General features: G+C 46.1%; 1 protein-coding gene across 1 annotated transcript in view; it reads right to left on the bottom strand.

Moving 5' to 3' along the window:
- The window catches only part of LOC136833048 (protein suppressor of hairy wing-like), a 117,734-nt gene that overhangs the window by 66,481 nt on the left and 29,717 nt on the right, over positions 1-21,536 (bottom strand). Inside the window, 1 exon segment of the mRNA XM_067094696.1 lies at positions 18,695-18,880. Within this exon segment, the coding sequence (XP_066950797.1) occupies positions 18,695-18,880 (186 nt within the window).

The raw sequence follows: 21,536 nt of genomic DNA, 5'->3' as shown, positions 1-21,536 counted from the left end.
TATTACAAGAGAGCTCCACAAACCGAGTTAAGAGTTTCTGGTCAGTAACAGCAGGGTACAATATTATTAGTGGGACAAAAAGTTGAACAGTCGAGTTTTTGATGTCCATGATGAGAAAATAAACCTACAGAATAGACTCTGAAGTTATATTATTTTACTAAAGGAGAAATTAGAGAGACAGTTATAAAAACAGCTTGAAAGGGTGGGAGTGAAGGTAGAGGAAAATTTCTCCTGAAGAGGTAGTGGCAGCTTCATCAGTTGCCTGGATGCACAGTTCCAGTGTTAGTCTGAGATCACAACCAGCCCGTGGCTGATATGAAATGGTACATACTTATTCCTGTTTTCGACTGTACCTTCATTTTGCAACAAATTGGAAGTCTCTAGCACAATATTTCGATTTATGGTAATTGAAAGGCCTTTCCATGTCTGACGACTTAGGAGCAGAACTCAGGGTTAACATCTGAAGGAGAAATTTTTCACCCCACTTTGTCAATCTCCAGTAGCCATTTTATATTAAACGTTAGCATAAAGTTTTATATATTTAGGAAGTAGAATACAATAGAAAATAAATGGTTGTAGATTTCAGTTTTGAAATTTTTCATATAAATCACGATAAGTGCCAAAATTTACAACCTTCAGTCAACTTTTATGTTCACTAAATGGTCAAAAACAATTGTGCTAAAACTCCTACATTCTAGTAATATTCAATCATTTTTTCATTTTGCAAAACAAATTGGATGATTCTAGGACAATATTTTGATTTGGATTTATCTTGAAAAAAAGATCCCACGTCCACAAGTAATTGATGTAACATTTGCAGAAAGGTAGTCACTTGGTAATGTTTGCAACTGTTTTATATTTTCGTTACATAAAGTTTTATATATGAAAATGTAATTTCATTTAGAATACAGTCATGTTTTTTTTAGGAGTTAGAATTCGGAGCTCCTCGAGTCACAGTGAATTTTGCGGTAAGTTTGCATGGTCTTTAAAAGTGCTAATAAATGTTTATTTCCAGAGTTTTAAGTACTAAATATGACCCTATTCATGTGTCCAAAGATTAAACTAACTTTTAAATGATTCTCTATCTAGTGTAAGGGTTTTAAAAATTTAGCTTATTACCTTAAAAAGGAATACAGTAAATGCTCTAAAGGAAAATTGAGTACTGAGGTAATGGCCATTTACTTAGGTGCACAAACCTCACTGAGAAATTTACCCCTAATTCATGGGATGCAGACTTTGTCACTTAGAGTAAAGATTGCTTTACTTCACTAGAAAAACTTCCTGAAGTCAACAAAAGTACAATCCATAAAAACATCAAAACAGGTTCTGTAATGTTTGTAGAAGGGTAGTACAAGTTTATTCTAAATTCAATCAATTAAAATTATATACTTTTTACAGGTCTTGACGTAACAGAGAAATGAAGTGTTATGACAAGTGTTTTGAGCACTATTTAAGAGAGAGAGAGAGAGAGAGAGAGAGAGAGAGAGAGAGAGAGAGGAGAGAGAGAGAGAGAGAGAGAGAGAGAGAAAGAGAGAGAGAGACACTGTAATAAAGTAACTGTACTGCTTTTGTATCATATTTATATATAGATATATAAATACAAATTTTCCATTGGAGATTTTACACCTAAAAACACGAAACTTAAAAATTAAACACTGTACAGAGTATATATTTGAAAATGCAGTAACTAATTATCACATCTTGAGAAACAGGAACTGAACCAGTCAAATTACATGTTACATACAGATTGCAATTATTTTTCTCAGGTGAACAGAGTAATTTTCAAAGAATGACACTAATTCAACTCATAGTTACATCTCTGATATTACATTAACAAATTCATTTTATCAAATTGAGCGTGACTGAACAACCTCATAAACTCAAGATCATGGAAAGTCCTTGTGACAAAGAATTTTTAAATGGACATAATACTGATGATACCCATTACAGAAATATAACTTAAATTTTCCATGTGGTATTTTACACTTCTATGAAAAATTTTATAAATGTACTTTCAAACATTAAACAAGCATTTTTCTGCAGGGGTGATCATCTTTGAAAAGTGCATTAATCTGTTGTAAATTAAATCACATCTTGTAAATAGGTTAAACTGAATGTGCTGAAATTAACTTTGCACACATATTTATGCATGTACAACAATAAAAATAATAGATTTTGATAGATTTTACACATGAAAGCATGGCATATTTGATAGATATTTTAACATGAGAAAAAATAACAAATGTATTTTTCATAGAGATTTTGTCAACATTAACACATGAAATGTAAGAACAGTTGAGATTCTATTTAAAATCAAATGCATTTTTGCTTGAGATTTGATTACATAAAAGAATGAAATGCATTTTTCCATACAGATTTTACACATAAAAGCATGAAAACTTCCAAAACTGGTAAAGCCTTAGTCACCTACTTCTGCAGGGTTTCTTTTCCTGAACTGAAAATCAGATGCCCATTAGTTAGGTTCCAGTTTAAATCTTGGTTTTTGATTTTGAAAATTAAAGGTCAATTGTAAGATCACACATTACTGTATCATAAAAAATAACCTATGGTTGAAGCTTTATCAGTTTTGAAATATTTTCATAAATCCTATAGGCAGAAAATTCTACCATCAACTTCTTTGTTTCAAATGGTGAACTAAAGCAGGTTTAAGCCAAAACACTTACAGTCTAGTAATATTCAATCAATTACCTTCATTTTGAACAAACCAACTTCAATCAGCACAATATTTCAGAATTTATGGTGAATTTTTAAAAAAAATTTTATGTTCGAACGCTGAAATTTAATTCAGCATCACTTTGTGATAATAGATTTTGTGTTGCTTTATCAATTTTCAATTTGTTCTATACCAAAATCTTAATCAGCAAATTAGTGTACAATCCAAAGAAAAAGGGATTTTGACAGAGGAAAAATCTTTTCTGAGGAAGGTCCCAGGTCACCCGGTGAAATTCCATTACAGCACGAATTTCTAGGTATAACAATGCTAGATATACCAGAGAAAAGAGCTTTCAGGAAAGCTGGGGTTACTACCCTCAGTCGAAAGCCTTTTAGGAAGACGCCGGTATAATGAAGGGTGAGTGAAATACCACTACCACGGAAATATACTGAAAGATCTCTCCTATCAAAACCCCGAAAAGAGCGTGAGCGTTACAGCTCCCACACTCAACACCCCGCCCAGGACGGCGACACCAGCGCCACCTACTTCATTCCATGCTAGCACTAACCCCAGACTTGGCATGTGCAAGTAGGGGGAGTACTAGGTGAGCTAGGGAGGGTCACTGGTGACACGGGACCTTCCTCAGCCAGATTTTTCTCTGTCAAAATCCCTTTCTGAGTCCAGTCCCGTGTCAGCCGGTGAAATAGTGATAGAGAATCATGCCAAGACTGCAACACTGGAAAAAAGGGGGTAATCTGAAGAAAATGCAAAATTTTAACGAAAATAATTTTAATCAAGTAATTCTCTTCCATGAAGCAAGAATACTTAAAACTAAGGTATATTAATTATAAGGCACATCAAAAACTTAATACTATAAAAATGGGAGGTCCTGCATGACGGGGAAAAACCTCAAAAATCTTAAAATTACTTAAAGGTAGTGAAACATGAAATGTGCACAGAACAAGAAAATACAACCCTTAAAACTATACATAAACTTATTCTAAAAACATGTAAGAGAAAAAAAATCAATGAAATTAACACACGCAATTATCTGGGGGTAATGTGGAGCCAAATAAAACTGCCCAGTACCCCTTAAGAGAAACAATTATGGCTAATCAGATTACAGTTTTCCATCATAAAATACAAGATACATCAATATGAAGAGCCAGGCAGTAGAGTAATCAAACAACCAGGAGAATAGCAGAGAAGCAAATGAGGTAGGCGGGGGGGGAAAGGAAAGATATGATTATTTAATGTGGGGAGATGACATCCTACTGCTATGGTAGAATATTTCAGGGCTTCGAGTGATTTTAAATAGTATGCGAAACACTAGAGGTGATTTCCAACTCGTATATTTAGATAGTTCTGAAAAGTCCATATTATGAAAATAATTAGTAGAAGAAAATTGCTCAATATCATGAACCTTTAGAACTGAATCTGGGTTGGCCTGTTTAATGAAATACAGAATTTGTTGTCTTATAGCATTTAGGGAAAGAGTACCACCTTTCTCCCTGATAAAAGAGGACCCGACTTTACACTGTGGAGTTCTTAAAAGGTAAGATTTAAGTGTATAAACTGGACATAAAGATTGGTCTGAGGAAGGGCACCACCTTCCAGGGAGACCACCTGTCCTGTGGGTCTGCCTTAGCTAAAAATCTAGGGTCAGGGAAAGGAGGACCTCCAGATGGGAGGAAGTTAACAAAATTATCACTTTAGTGAGAGCTGATATTCTGAGATTCTAGCACCTGAAGCCAACCAAGCAAGAATAAGGTTTTCCAACAGATCCTGATAAGAGCAAATGAAAGTTATCCAACTCTGATGCTAACTTGAGGACGCCATTGAGAAACCACGTAAAGAATGTGGACGTGATAATTGGTCTCAGACGAGCTATGTTCTGGGGATGGATGAAAAATAAGAATCTGTAAGGTCAATTTTAAAGTCAGAAGAAATACTTTCAATTTAATTTGATTGTGGTAATAGTATGAGCCAGGCCTTTCTCAAACAGTGACTAAAAGAAGGAAACCCTAAATTAGCTGTCATGATTTTGGCTTCAGATGCTTTTAGGAAGGAGGCTAATTTTTTGAATCGCTGAGTCATATTGCCTAATAGTAGAATCTCTTTTATCTGATTCTAAAAACAGAGTGTTGACAGGGTCAATGTTTACCTTTGAGCCAACTTTATAAAGTCCATAAAACTAGGGCATCTTGAATTCTTGAGGAAGCTGACACAGTCTTGGTTTGTACTGTCTGTCAGAATGGGCTTTGGGAACAAGACTCGTGAATCCCAGTTCCTGGGCTGAGAGAGGGAACCACTGCTCTTTCGGCCAGCAGGGGCTACAGAGCTGGTTGACCTTTGAATGTCCCAGGAGTTTGTGTAAAACTTTCAGCAGTAATTATTGGAGGGAACAGATAAATCTTTCTCCAACTGTTCCATCTACTGTCATTGCGTCTGGGGCTAACGCCTGAGGGTGTCCAGGTTGGGGCCACGAACAGGAGCTGAAGCTGCTCGTTGCAAACAGATCCACTTGAGGCCCGGAAACCTGGCGGCAAATCCATTTTGAAAGATCTCCATGTCCAGGGACCACTCCGTCTCCAACGGGTAGTCCTGACAGGAATCCGGCCACCACGCCCCACTTCCCGCTAGGTGGTGACAGGTGCCAGCCGTGCTTGTTCGCTAGGAGTAGCGATAGCAACCATTACTTGCTTACTCGACCTGATTTGAGCCTGCTGTTGATGCAATGAACTACCACTGCGCTGTCCAATACCAGCCTGATATGAATCAAGCTAAAGGATTTTCTTCAGTTAGAAAAGACCTTACAGCTTCCAGGGTATTTATATGGAACTGCAAAACATTGTGGACCACGCCTTGTACTTTTGTTTTGTGAATATCCTCCAGCCGCTTTAGGGAAGTGCCTGTGGGATAACTAGTGCCGGAGGGGGAACTGAAGGAAATTGTTTTGGATATACTTCTGACCGAGGCCAAGGTTTTAGTCTTGTCTTTGGCATTTGAGGAATGGAGGAGACCTTGTCTCTGAGCTTGACATTTGCTCACTCACCACACTCTGTTTATGCCTTTATTCTTGCTTAATAGCAGGTCTGTCACTGAGGCAAACTGAAGAGATCTACAGACCTTTCTTGGGGATCGGCGGGATGCTGATGGATTTTTGAGGAATCTCAGAGAGATGCGACTTTCCTCTTAAAGGCGGAAGGGACAGCAGTGGTGAGACGACAGATCCCACTGGTGGCTCCAAATCCGCCTGAAAGTCCGGGACCGAGCCGACGGACTTCCTTCAATCCAGCTGAAACCTAGCTACTCCAGGGAAATTGATGACCATGGACGTAGCTTCGACACCCGGAACTGTTATGCCCAAATTCATCCAATCGCCTAAATATGCCAGGGATATCCCTTGAGACCGGAGTTGTTGTACTTCACTGTCCACCAGCTTTGTGGAATATCCCGCGCACGTTCAGACCGGCGGCATGACCTCATGATAGGTTTGATTCTCGCGAAATTGGAAACGAGGAACTGAGAGAAGTTCGGGCGCGAACCGACGCATAATACGCCCGAAAGATCGATAGAGGTGGTGACGCCCCACGCGGAAGTAGAGTCCGACCTGAGCTACCGTAAGCATGCGTAAACTTGTCGCGATTTTATGTAGATTTTAGACACGACAGATCCAGGATCACTCTAGCTGATCGAGTCTTTTTGGGGAACAGTGAATAGCCTGCCTGAAATTTTAGGTGCCTTGCTTTCTTTATTGCTCGCTTGTTGAGCAACTTGCCACATAATCCTGCAGGATTGATGGGTGGCTGAAAACCTGGTTGGAGAGGGGAGGGTTCTTGATCCAGCTCCATCCTGGTCCCTTGGACACAATGCTGTGTGCCCACGGGCTGAAGGTCCACTGGTCCCTGAACCAATACAGGCGACCGCCTACCTGTGTCTTCTCAGTGGGAGGAGCGTGGCCTGTTCCCCACCACGCCCAGGCCTCCCCTTGGGGTGGTGTTGATTTTCCCAGGGGGACTTTGCCCTTCCTCCCCACAATCCCTGTTGAGGTGCCGTGAAAGAACCCACGCCCTCATATGTGGGGTTGTATGCTGGGGTGAGATACATGAGAGGGCCGCTGGTGGACCAAACATACTGCCAAGGGTGGGACTTCTAGAGGTAGATGTGTGGGCTAATGCTGTCGAGACCGGGACGGCTTGAACCATCGCCTGATGGGGCCTCTTCTTATGCCTCCTGAACCTTTTGCCTCCTCCTCGCCTGGGGCCGCTATATGGGAATTCCACCGAGCGACTCTGATTGGCCCGTAGCCTCAGTCATAACGCTTGTAACCCCCTCCTTCAGGGAAGAGGTTAGGTCCCAGATCGAGCTTTTAACGAGCTTGTTAGGCCTGGCGGATTGTAGCATCAGCAAAATAAACTTCCTGTACATTCCAGCCTGGCCGTGACAAACTCATGCAAGTCTAACTGGAAGGTCGCCAGGAAAGACTTTAGCCAGAACCTGGGAAAAAGGTTCATTCGAGCTGGGAGACGGCAGTAGCTTGTAAGACAGCCGGAGCTCAAGGACCGGCTAACTTAGTCCGGGTCCTCAACCCACCTTCATGATTCCGCAGCTTAGGGAGTTGCTCACTAAACTGGGCGCGTGGAAGCGCAGAGGGGGTCCAGCTTGCCGACAGTGAAAGTGGACGGGCCCACCCAGAACTCATTACTCCTGGGAATACCAGGGAAGTAGGGTCTTGTTTCCCAATTGAGGTAAGGGGTTACCATCAAGGCATGCTCGGCCGTGAGCCAGAGCAATTTTATCCAAACAAGGGGTGGGAAGGTCTTCTCCCAGGGCTAACATCGTGAAATTGCCCTGAAAGGGGTCAACTTCAGTGTTCACTCCTGCTCACCTGTCAGAGTGCGCAGGAGAGCTGACTGGGCTTGGTCCTAGGGATGATGACAGTCTCCTAGGAACCTTGTTCGACCAAATCCAGGCTTCTTCTGTGAGCCTCACGGGCTCGGGATAAGGGGGCAAGAGATCGCGGGGAAGAACTCCAACCTCCAACCGCCTCGCCCAGACCCTAAGGTGAGTTTGCCATCATGCTGGATGGCCCGGAGTGCAACTGGCCAAGGGTTTTCCGACATCAAACGCGGAGGTCCGTGAGGGTCGGGATAGCAGTACTGCGGGTTCGGCTTAGGTGGGCGAGCCAAACCTGCCAGTACACCGTCATAACTGGCCAACTTATCAGTGATTTTTTCAAACCCTCAGAGTCTAGGATCCTCCTGAACTTTTTGTACAGTTCAGTGGCTAAGGGCTGTGGCATCAAAAGAGGCTGGCGAGGAGGGCTTGGCTTTGCAGCCCTTATCGCGCTCTTGCTGGAGGAGCTAGATTTGCTGAGCCTACCGGGTCCAAACCTTAGTCGACGGGGAAGGGCGATGTCTTCTAGAAGACGAGGACTTATAGCCCTTCGCCTTCCATGAAGTCCTCAACTTGGGGATAGCAGATGGAGCCTCATCACCCAAAGAAGAAGACTTCACAAACCTGCAAAAAAGATGACATAGATGAATCAGGGGAGTTAAACAGAGGCCCCCTCCAACATCCTCCTCACTACCTCCACTTACCACCTGGTCCTGCCCGTGATTCAGGTTCCAGGTCGAGATTTAGCAAGGCAACATCTCCGAGACTTCGGCGTATAGGATGTCCACTTGAGGTGGCTGGTCGCATCCCGATCTGCTGGGATTAGGGGTGGCAGACCTTCAGGCACTGCTGCCGCCACCCGCGTATACCGCCGGGTAAAGCAGATCCTCAACCTGGCGCCGAGGATCGAGGGCTTCCCGGACGGAACATTTCTGCCGAACCCAGCCACCCAGGCCCGGAGGGATTCCAAGGCAGACTTCTTGAAGCTTCGTCCGCCTGCAAGGAAACCAGCAATTAGTTAGGAAACGAAAAGCCAGACCGGGAACCTTAAACAATATACAATAGTGAGGAGCATGAACCGGGGAAAATAAGACTGTCACATCGACTCATCCTGGATGGTTGAGCAGGGAGAGCAAAGCAAACTCACAACCATCGGGGTGCCAAACAAATTAGGGAAACAATGGGCCGGACCGCACAACCAGCGTGGTCCGCATACTACGCAGTCTGTGAGGGGTTGTTGAAGGAGGCGGTATAATCGCTCCTCACAGCGAACAGTCTGTAAGAAGAAAAGTGCGAACCTCCCACCCTAAGCAAAATAAAGCTGGCAAGGCCGGGAATTCAACTGCAAACCGGAATACTCCGGTGAGGAAAACTCCCTAACATAAACTGGGCCAATAAGCTCTAAATGCTCAGATGGAAGGAAGGTAGAGTTCCAGACCCGGAGGACTCCAGAATGAATGGGAGAGAAACCAGGAACTAACCATAAGGGTTTACCAGAAAAATAACGCATGGAGACCCTGGTATAAGCCGGACTCAATTTATATATAATGAATAAAGTACTCCTGTAGATAAACAGATTTATCTAAAATTATAAATAAAAACAAAAAATAAAATAATATAATATAAAAACAGTAATAAGTGATGGTAAGAACACAAGAGGGCCGGAGGGATCCGTTCCCTATAATGATGTAAAAACCTTCACCCTTACTTCCCGCGAGAAACAAGATGGGTAAATGCTCATATGTTCAATAACACAAGGGTGAAGCAAATTAATATATACCGTATCACGAACCTGACGGGGAGAGCCTAGAGGTATGGGACAGTGATTCGAATATTCGAGTAAACAAACCACCAACTCAATACAGCGATTAGACGGACAATATGGGAGGAGAATCCCTCTACCAACAAAAGAAGTCCAGACTGAACCAAAACGCCATCTAACATCTAGCTGCCACCCCATGAAGGCAGAGCAAGGCTGGAAAGGGGAGGAAGGGGGAGGAGGTAAGGAGAGAAGTAGGCTACCAAGGAACAGGAGACAGGGAGAAACTCACCCGCTCAACTGCATCGTACCTCCCACTTGGAAGGGTAGTAAATGACTGGGAGCTAATGAACCCAAGTCCGACTCTAGTTAGGCGTGTTTCATATGGGCCTAACCTAAGTATAGGTTAGAAAAAGAGAAGGAGTAAAGGACCGAGGAAGCAACTGGGAGAGAAATTTTGTGCCGTAGAGCCAACCGGGATCGAGAATGGGGCAGGGGCGACTAGCCTAGAGGAAACACATCAAAGAACTCGATTCCCCCAATTGGAGGAAGAGAACCAAGGGCCTCCTCTGCCCACCTAAAACGATCCCGGAGGAAACAGCAACCAAAACTCCTCAACCTGATCTCCTCACTCCAGGCAAGGGACAGGCAAACAAGCCTACTCCAAACAGCCACCAACACATAAACAATTAAAACTAAAATGTGCTCAACAGAGGCGTAGCCTACACCGGGAGCGGTTAGATTGAGCTGCCGCCACCACCAGAGTAAACCACCTGAAACAATTAAAATAAAAAATATACTAAAATAAAAAGAGCACCATCTTCAATCAAAAATAATAGCCTAGTTGAGACCAAAACAAAAAAGGAACCTAACCTGGGGGGGGTACCTAGGCAGGGCATCACTCCCAATAAAGGCCGCTTAGGCCAATAAACAAGAACCAAAGTGGAGGGAGCCACCAAGGAACCACCAGGAAGGAACCAAAGGTTAAAATCTATCTATAACGGCGAGCGGCTCAAACTGAAAATAACAGAAGAGTCGCTTCCGCTGTCGACATGGTTGGCGGGGACGCCAGCGGGCGCTATAATAAGACTCAATATTTATGAAAATATTTAGACCAAACAGCCAATAAAACAGAACAAAAACCCCACAAGAAGATTTGCAAATAACTTAGAGATGGAAGGTGCTCACGCCATCAGATGTAGAAAATAATCCAAATAGAGGACGAAAGCACACAAAAGAAACGAATTTGTCACGTACAGAAAATGGAATGCCAGTGGCGCTTGGTGTCGCCGTCCCGCGGTGCTGGAGTGTAGAGCTGTAATCGTCACCGCTCTGTTCCTGGGGATTTGGTAGGGAGAGATCTTTCGAGTAGGTTCCTGTGGTAGTGGTATTTCACTCAATCCTTCTTATACCCCACGCCTTCCTAGAAGACGCCGGCTGGGGTAGTAACCCCAGCTTCCTGAAAGCTCTTTTCTGGTATATCTAGCATTGTTATACCTAGAAATTGCATGTAATGGAATTTTCACCAGCTGACACGACTGGACTCAGAAATAACTCATAGTTTTAACTGTTTTCTCACAGCGATTTGTATACAATTATATATGAAATTTTTTTTACACTGTCATATATTTCAATATTTATATATGATAATGATATTTTTTCCATTTCTGATGGTTGCATACTAAAACTTCATTTCGATGGTTGCATACTAAACTTCAGGCAATGACAAAAAAAGGAGCCAAAATGAACTCTAATCTTAAAAAACTCAAGCATGCTGTGATTTGAAAAACTTTTTCTGCTTCCTAACTCGAACGCCGCCTGCAGCACGCATAGACACTTTTGAAATAGAGGCTCAAGCAAGTATGGTTAATATGATGATACATCAATTTTTAAAAGCAAATTGTATTTTTCCAACTATACAAACCCGAGGTCCTTTACATTAGGAATTACTTTCAGTGTAGGCCTGAAAATGGCTGAACTTTTGAACAAGGTGATAGGCAGTTAACCACTGTCCCAGGGAGGCGTGAGCACCGCCTCTGCCCAGATGTAAACACGCCAATTCTGGGCTTTTGGCCCAGGCATCAGATTGAGGGGTGGCAAGAGGTGGGCATGAAATGAATGGCAGGACCTCGGTTTGTAAAGAAAAAATACAATTCACTTCTTAAAATTGTGATTTGTCCTTACATCGATATACAAACTGTTGGTCCATTGGGAAGACTCACTGTTGGAGGGAGGAACTGAGTCTTTATGGAACTGACTAGAGTTCACTACTGACCTTGTCTTTCCTTCCTGGGCTCATAGAGCGAGGAAGGGAAAATTGCCTGGACAAAATGATCAAGCAAAGGGATCAATTGTCAGACTTCTGGGTCCTCTCTGCATGAAAGAGAATCACAGTTCATGCAAAGTAGGCTAGGAAGAACTTGGAGTCGGGTGAGCATGGGCACCACAAGCATTGGGTTTGTCTTATTGTCATGGCCTCCTTCCCCCTTGCAAAGGGAGGGAGGGGGTTGCTTCATACACCTGAACAGAAAATAGAATGGAGCACCTGCTGGTGCCCTGCATCAACCGCCAGATCCAGCATGTAACGGCACGTCCGCCTCCCGCCCATGGAAGAAAGCTGACAGGGGAGGGAGAAGAGAGGCCAGTCACCCAAATTCATTCTCCAATCATAACCGCATACATCTTGGCAAGATGCAACCTGTCCTTTTAGAGGAGCCGGTGTTTACACAACTTGTTGAGCAGCCACCACAGGACCCAAGGAAAAAGTGTCCAAGGACTTGTGAGCAACATCCGAAGGTAGAAGGAGGTGAAGGTGGTCCGTTGGGACCACACACTTGCCTTCAACACCTGAAGAACCGACATGTTCTTCCGGAATGCGAGGGACAGACCAATGCTGCGGACTTCATAAGCTCTCGGACAAAGCATACTGGTGTCGCCTTTCTCCGCAGCAGAATACGCCTCCTATTGTCTCACAAAGCCAGAAAGAGATCGGCCCGGACTAATTCTTTCTTGGTCGCTTCAGTACTAACGAAGAGTCGCCGACCAGAGACGCTCAAGTCCTCTTCAGACAGCGCCGCAGCACCTAACAGACACAGTAGCATCCGCCTGGTTCACTACCTTCAAACTCCTCTAGGAGGGATCATGAAGGACTTGAACCGCGCGTCAGGGACCAAAGGATTCTGAGCTTCGCCACGAAATTCAGGACGAAATCGTGAGCGCAAACCATCCCCCATCCCCCGAGAGTTTAAAAATCGAAGGAAAGTCCGTGCAGTTCACCAACTCTCTTCGCGATGCCAGGGACTGCAAGAAGACAGTCTTGAGGGTCAGATCCTGTCTGACAATTTGCAAAGACTCGTACAGTGCACAGTCAGGCTCTTAGAACAAGTCACACTCCTGAAGCAGGGGGCCTGAGGCCCTGGGTGTGGGCAAGACCTGAAGTCTCCATCAGCAGAAAAATCTCAGAGGGAGGAGGATATCTACTTTCAGCTGCAAGACTAGCTTTGAGCATGCTGTAGACTTTACAGCTGAAACAGAGAGAAGCTTCGGCTGGCTGGAAGACATGAAGTCCATGATAGCTCCACCTGGAGAGATACTCGCCCATGACACCAGGACCACGTCCCATGATATACCGCTGTAGAGGATCGTCTGAGGTACCTCGCCATCTCCTGTGCAGCACAACGCAAAAGCCTCGCCACAGATGGTGGATAACCTCCAGCCGAAGACACAGGGACTGTACTTCCTGGTGGTACCGCTCACGGGGTTGACAGCAGGCTGTGGGTGGGGGGAGAATCTTCTGCACCTTTGGAGAGGATAGCTAGCAGGTCGGCGCTACCAAACGTACAGCCATTGGGTGCCTACCAGAATCATTCCCAGATTCAGAGATCATCGCCTGGCTGATCACTCTGCGAACTGCTGGCAGAACAGGAAAGGACATAGGATGCTGAGGTTGTCCCACGGGTGCTGGAACGCGATCCTCCGGCAGCGGCCCATGGGGTCCAGCATGACAGAGCAGAAGACCTGGAGTTTCCATGTGCCAGGTGGCTAACTGATTGATGACTTGATGCCCCACAGGCTTCAAATAGCCCTTCCATGGCTTCCATGAAGGGGACCATTCAGTTCTGATCACCTGATTCTGGCGGCTGAGCTTGTCTGCCGCGACATTCCTCTGCCTGGGGATGTACCGTTGGCTGACAGCTTCTACCGAAAGTGAGCCACGGCCCACTGCACCTGCATCGTCAAACTGGTGGAGCGGAGGATATTAGACCGCCCCGCTTGTTGACTTATGCCACCACCGCAGCATTGTTACCATCAAAACTACTTGGAGTGTCCAATCACTTGATCTCGAACTCTTGGAGAACCAGGAAGGGCTGCCTTGAGTTCCAGTGGGGATGCTGATATGAAGGTGTTTGTCATCTTGGTAAACTCCTGAAGCAACAACCTTCAGGTGTGTGCCCCATCCCTTGGTCGATGTGTCTGAGAACAGCAGCATGTCCGGAGGGGAGTATGCAGGGATAATCCATCAAGAGGTTCCCATCATCCATCCACTCAGTAAGGTCCCCTCTCACCTCCTCGAAAGAGGGATGAGAAAGGACTGGGGGTCTGGGACCAGACCACACACTTTAGTCTCCATTGTAGAGACAGCAGGTGAAGACACCCATGAGGTACCAGCTTCTCCACTGACGACAGGTGACCGATGATGACTTGCCATTGCCAGGCTGCCTGTTCCTGTCAAGATAAGAACATCTGTGCTGCCTGCCTGAACCTGCTGATACGAGAGTCCGAGGGAGCATCTGCCATCGTGGTCTAATGCTACGCTCAGGTACTTTATCCTCTGCTTGGGGAAGAGATCCGCCTCAAGATCTGTCCATGATCCCAAGATCAAAACTCAAGGAGCCGATCCGCCCTTCAGCAATTGTGAGCAGTTGCTTCCAGATACCTCAGTGGTAGACGATCCCGCGAATGTATCGCCCAAGCTGACACGAGAAGACCTAGAACACCTTGGAGCGGTCCAGAGCCCGATGCAGTGACCTGAATTGGGCAATCCCGATTCCTGAGGATAAAGTGGAGGTCCTTGCGAGAGGACAGATGAGTGGGTATTTGGAAACACGACCTTCAAGTCCACCGTAGCACGGTCATTTCCTCATGGAAGCTTAAGAAATGGAACGCGTCATTGTGAACTGAGTCTGGCGAACAAATCGTTCAAGGAGAGGCTCAGGTCTATGATTGGTCTCCATCGCTCTGGCATCTCTCTATGAGCGAAGACATCGCCAAAGCGCGCCTGGGAACCAGTCCGACACGACTCACAGCACTCAGCATGACTTGCACTTTGCCGGTGCAGAGTCCTTTTGGTGTTCCTTGGATGTAGGTGGGGACGGGACCGAGAGTAGGAGAGGCCGAGACTTGAAGGGGAAAGATATCCTCCGGAAGACATCCACTATCCAGGACTCGCCCATGTTGCTGCCACGTTGTCTAATGGCTCGACAGGCAACCCCCCACCTTCGGCAGCCATTAGGGGGAATGCTAACCCCATGCTTCCTCTCCTGCCCTTCCAGATTGGAAAAGGGGCTGAGATGGGAAGACCCACCTTTCCAGAGGAAGAAGAAGGCTGGGTGTTTCACAGGATCCTTTGAAGACCGACTTCTTAGGGCTGAGAAGGCTTAGCCTGACCCCAGGGCCTGGTCGCAGGGAACATGAAGACCTGAGGTCTTGGCCACTGCCTGGTGAACAAGCCAGTCGCTGTCATCGGCCCGACGCTTGTCCACCGCAGCATCCACCAACTCTCGAGGGAAGAGAGAGGTAGACCCGACCCCAGCAATGGTCTGTTCCACAGGGTCATTGCCAACTCGAGCCCCAAAGGACCTGGAGAAGTGAGAAAAAGGCGCCCTTCGCTTTGTGACCAGGTTAGCCTAAGATACTGAAGGTCTGGTATGAGGCAGGAGATGGCTCACTCCAGACTGGCATAGTCTCCGAAAGCCGAGTCTTCCTGAGGCATGATGGCGCTGGAGTGAAGCAGCCACTTGGATACTAGAACGCCCAGATGCAGCTATGAGACTGGCCTGGAAGTTTATGGCAGTGGTTTCCAAGGTTGCGGCCCTTGCTGAGAGGGTGATACCTCTGCAGTAAAGTGCCGCAATGAGAGACCCAGATCCAAAATCAGAAATCCAGGTCTGGGTCAACCTGCTTAGACGGCAATGACCTCTCCAACAGCGTGTAGAAACACTTCTGACGAGGCAGTTCGATCAAAGTGAATTGTCCTGCCCAGACACAAGACCATTCACCTGATCGAGTAATCCCTCGACAGCGTGGACCACGGCAGCCCCACTGAAGCCCTAGGTTTCCTTCTTGAGTCCCCAAGAGGTTAGAAGTGCGATGGACAATCCACAGACGAAGCCATGGTCCTTCCTGAGAGGTTGTTGTGCTGACAAATCAGCACAATTACCTCAGCAAAAAGTCCTCTGTATCTCAGGGGTGTTCGCGTCCTGGAGGAGGACCCTGATTCCCTTCCTTCTGGGGTCCTCCTGGATCTACTCTCCCTGCAGGAGGAGAACCCCAGCAGACCCCCTTGATCCTTCCTGCACACGCGGAAGCACGACCTGGCTAGACCAAGGACCGAGCCAGGCCGCATTACCCCAGTGAGAACTCATGTGGTAGAGACGACTCGTGTGAGTCATTCCTGTCTAACTTCGCACCTGGGAGGAGCCCAGAGGTAGAGGACAGGAGGCGAGGAGGATTGTGGTACTCCACTGGTCTTGCTGGCCCGGAACCAACAGGAGCAGCGGGCCGGAAGCAGTCATCAATCCGCGGTGGTGACGGCAGCCCGGGTCGAGAAGAACGCTTTCGCCTGGGCAAAGCGTTCTCCCGAGGAGAACGGAGCGGCTCACGTGAGTTGAGCCGTGCACTCGGCTCCCCCGAGCCAGGTTGGCCACGCAAACGCAGTTGGAAACTGGGAGGAATTGAGCATGTGACTGGCTGGCGTGAACTTGCGCTGTCCTCTGGGCGTGCTGCAGTCTTCTTCGAGGCCAAAGCCTCTGGGTGAAGACTGGCGGAGGCCTCTTCTCTACCTCCCAGGTGTCCGGACACGAGGGGACCAGTGCACCTTCTCGGAACCTGGCTTGGTACTCGAAGAAGCACCAGCAGGAAGAGTCTGGAGCACCTGCATGGACTCTTTCTCCAGTCCTGTGCCTGGAGTTGGTATGGAGAGGTTTCTCCCGTACCAGACTCAGTACTTGGGTCTCCTTAGAGGCTCGGGTACTCAGAGCGACTCACGATCGAGTGTCCGACACGGTCCCGCTGGCCTTAGAAGCAGTTAAAAGTTAAGTATACCTGAGTTTTACCAGACCACTGAGCTGATTAACAGCTCTCCTACGGTTGGCCTGAAGGATTAGACTTATTTTACGTGGCTAAGAACCAATTGGTTACTTAGCAACGGGACCTATAGCTTATTGTGGAATGGCTTCTTAGACGCAACAGGGGGGAGTGCAAACCATGGTCTGCACGCCCTCGGCTCCCAATGTGACTGACCTGGGGCAATGACGGTTCCCTGGGTCCATGGACCAGGAAAAGCCAATGAGAGATCCTGCCTTCCCTGTGGAAGAGGCGGTCTTTAGAAATCTCGGTGCGAGACTTCTGGGGAGGCAGGCTTCTTCTTCTTCGACTGTGAGCCTCGGAAAGAAGAGGAAGAAGAGGTAACAGATGACAACGGAGCGATGATGAAGACGAAGCGACCATCACCTTCTCGATCTTCTTGACTTCTTCCTCAGGATGGCAGTCAGGTCCCCCATCCACGAAGAAGCAGCAGAATGCACAGGAGCAACCAGGGAGGCCAGGGGAGCAGGTGCGACCAGGGTAGCGGAGACGGTGCTCTGGCCAGTAACTACTGGGGCAGGTGCAGCAGCGCGGGAGCCAGGAAAGCCAGGAGACGTAGCCAGGTTCGAGAGCCCGGGTGGCACATGGGAGACCAGGCCGGAATGAGTGTCAGGGAAACGAGGAGCCGGAACCATGGTCATGAATGAGTGTGGGTCAGCAACAGGAGCAGGCATTGAGAGGTAGGGCACCAATGAAGTCACCATGTGCGAGGGGCCAGGCAGGGATAACGGGGCCAGGAACCCAGGGGGCAGCAGCACGGAGTGGAATGTAGCAGGAGCGGCCAACACCTGGGTGTCCAGGTGCGAGGCCACCAACACAGGCAGCTTACCAAAGGACGACGTGGTGACGGTCGTGGTGGTGGATTTGGTGGCTGCGTGGGTCGTTACCGGAGCGCCTGACAAATGTGACACCAGACCCTCCAGTGACGGAACGCCAGGCATACCCAGGTGCAGCCAGGCAGAGGCGAGATCAGGTACCTGGCCAAAAGAAGGCGCTTCCACCCCTAAGCCTGAGGACAGAGTCAGGTCAAAAAGGGAAGCCTCTACTCATTCTGGGGGAAAAAATTGACCCGGAGCGAGGAAAATCAGAGAGGGATGTCTGATGACTGCTCCCCATGGCCTTCCACCTGATGGAAATTGAATGAGGAAGGAGAGGAGTCCTCACCAAAGGGGGAGGCAGCAAGAAGGAAGCTGCCAGGAGGGAGAAATGACCGGACGGATCAGCCACCACAGGAGTCGTCGGGGGCATTATCCTCGGACAACGCCTTGGCGGGCTTTCTACGGTATCGTCTCCTCCCCTCAAACTTCACCCACTGCTCGGCAGACCAGGAGCAATACTCAGCACAGGGCAAAGCACACGAACACACGTCCCCTGCAGGTGGGGCAGAGGGAATGTGGGTCCGCGTCAATGCTAGATCTAAATGAATTACACTTTTTGCCTCCCACCCCAGGACACACACGCTGGGGGAAGGAGGGCTTAAAGGACTTACCCACACTCATAGTTAAAAGAAAAAAGAAAGTTCCCACCGGGAAAAGCTCAACAGCAGTCAGGAAGAGAGCGAGAAAACAACGTCCACAGTACGACGGCCAGAAGCAAATTGGAATTTTACATCTGGGCAGGCGGTATTCCCACCTCCCGGACGGTAGTTAACTGCCTAACCACCTTGTTCGAAAGTTCAACGGCCATTTCCAGCCTGCGCTGAAAGTAATTCCTAATGTAAAGGACCGACAGTTTGTATATTGTGTTGAAACAATCACCAATGTTACATTGTGTATCCCTGCTTACATTAATGAAGACTGGAAATGCAAAGCCAAACACATTTAAATCACTCTCTAATAAAATAAAATCACCATTATATAGGTATCTTGATTTATCTATCAAGATAAATACATGAAATATATAAAAATGCAACCAGACATGTCATTTCTCTAGCCATAAGGCATCAATATATGGTGTATCAGTTACTCAACTTAACAAACAAATTATAAAACACTTACTCTGGCACAGAGGTGCGTTCCAATTCAGAGTGACGGGTCTCAAGATGCTTTTGAAGGTTGTATTTTACTTGATATTCACAGCCGCACAGATGACAGTAATATACACTATATGCTTCACCCGCATTGTTCAGAACTATTTTCAAACTGGGAGCAGGAGTATCAATAGGGTTAATCATGCGATTAGACCTGCAGAAATTAAAATATTGTCACGAAAATTTCTTTCATAAAGTCAAGAAAGTATTGTAGTAAAAAAGCAGTGAAGAGTAATTTTTGTTCCAAACTATGGGAATAAGTAAGAAAATATTTAATATTAAATAAAATGGACACAGTATCACTTAGACAGTTATTAGGGGTATTGTCAACCTCCGGTCTTCGCGGGGGTTAGGGACCACAACCACCCACTGAAAATGCCTATAACTGCCTATTCTTATAGTTCAAACACCAAATACTGTATACCTTACACTAAAATGCTTATAACTGCCAATTTTAAAAGCTCAAACACCTAATATACCTTAAACTATCATCTACACCATATATTCCTAAAACTATCATCCTAAAACACTATTTTGCTGTGTTTACATTAATATTAATATTTGAAAATTAGTAAATAATTTTATCATAAAAAATGTACTTAGTCATGAAAATAACAAGAAAATACAGTAATTAGTGAACATTACTCTATGAAAAAATCTGCGAATTAGTGAATTTTCTGTGATTTATTTGGATTTACATTCCACAGAAAAGTCCACGACTAACTGAAGCCACGAATGCTAAACCACGATAAAGTGGGGGTCCACTGTAGATTACTCCAAAGTTCTTAGAAAGAATAAAAACCACATTTGACAATGTCCTCAGAAAGAACACAGGCCTAATCTATAACTGGTTTAAAACAAAACTGATTTTATTTATAAAAATTTATCACTCATGTATAATCTACAACATGGTTTTTAGGATGTCCCAGACACTGCAGACTTTTGTCTAACAGGCAGTAGCAGTACAGTACTGCATGTGTGCCACAGCTGCTAATTGCCTTAGTTTTTGAGTAGTCTGGAAAATGTAAGGTCAGCAGGACTGGAAGGAAGGCAGTTGATTGAATATGACAAATTTTTAAAGTAATTTGTATTTTTCCTAACATGCAAACCTGAGGTCTTTACATGAGGAATTATCCTCAGTTAAAGCTGGAGCAGGCTATGCTAATACAACAAGGTTGTTCGGTAGTTAACTACTGGTGGGAGAGGAGAGAAATACCCTCACCACCTCCCACTGCTGAGCGATGCATTCATTGCCTAATAGCCCAGGTATCAGAAGAGGGGTGGCTAGAGGCGGGTAGTATATGTAAAGACCTCAGGTTTGTATGTTAGGAAAAATACAAATTACTTCAAAAATTTGCCATTTATTCCTACACTAATACAAACTGTAAATCTTTACGTGAGGAAGACTTACTGATTGGTGGGAGGATCCGAGTAAGTTTCACAACCGACTGGTGTTTTGCCTCACCTGGGTCTCTTCCTGGTTGTGCAATGATGAGCAAAGGAAGAAGTCCCATGCCTCTGATCAGGAGAACAGAAAATGTATGCTCAACTGTCAGACTTACAGGTTTTTCGATGTAATGGGTTTGAACAGTAGCATTAGTTCAAAAAGGCTTAGAGGAACCCTATGTTGGATACAATAAAGCTAAAATAACCAGTTAACAGGTTATTTTAGAAAGGCTGATTAATCACTTTGATCTGTGTCCATCCAGCGTATGACGATATAACACCTGATCCTCTGCCCGCCAAGAGAGAAAGGGTAAGAAAAGGGAAAGGAGGGAGGCCAGTCACACACACTCTCACTTTTGCAACATTCCATTTTAGACAAGATGCTACCTGTCCCGCTAGGGGAACTGGATGAGCTACACAATTTGTTGAGCAGCCACCACAGGACCCAAGGAAAAGGTGTCCAAGGATCTATGGGCAATGTCCATCAGGTAAAAGGAGGTGAACTTAGTCTGTTGTGCCCACACTCCTGCTCTCAGCACCTGATGAACGAACAGGTTCTTCCTGAGTGCAAGGAACAGAGCAATGCCCCTGACCTCATGAGCTCTAGGCCAGAACATAATTGCATCCTCTTCATTAGATGTGGAGTATGCCCATTTGATAGTCTCACAAAAAGATGGTGTTCTTGTATACCTCTTTCTTGGTCTTGCCAGTACTAATGAAGAGTCATCAACACTCGGGCCTGAGCTGTCAAGTCCTCTTATGGTAGCACCGCGGCACCCTAACTGGACATAGTAGCATCTCATCTGGATCATTACCTACAAAGTCCCCTAGGGAGGGGATCGAGAAGGACTCGAACCTAACATCAGGGACCGATGGATTCTAAGTCTTTGTCTGACAAAGGGCTTCAACCATGAAGAAAATCGTCATGGAGAACGTTACCCCGACTGAAGACAGTAAGAAAATAAATCTTGTAATTTATTATAAGAACGCCCACAGACCACATCTCATGATGAAGAATAACCCTCTCCGCCAGCAACAGAGACCCCTCAAGCAGAAGAAAGTGGTCTATCAATTTAGGTCCTTTCGAGAATGCCCTGGGGTTTATATTGGAATGACCACGATAAATCTGTCAAAAGGATCTCCTGCCGCCCAGGAGGGTGCCCATCATGAACCACGCCCAAGCTACCCACAATATTTCCATCTCCCGCAACATTATTGTACAAAATATAAGTATAATTGGGAGAGCCGCCGACCCTCGACGTCTGCACCTGCTGGAGGCGCTCCTCATTGGCGAGAGAAAAGCCACAATGAATATGACAGGGGAGGCATCGCCCCCCCACGAATTCAAGAAAAGCAATGCCAAC

Source organism: Macrobrachium rosenbergii, chromosome 51, assembly GCF_040412425.1.
Source record: "Macrobrachium rosenbergii isolate ZJJX-2024 chromosome 51, ASM4041242v1, whole genome shotgun sequence".
NCBI lineage: Eukaryota > Metazoa > Arthropoda > Malacostraca > Decapoda > Palaemonidae > Macrobrachium > Macrobrachium rosenbergii.
This window is presented reverse-complemented; position numbering and strand designations above follow the sequence as displayed.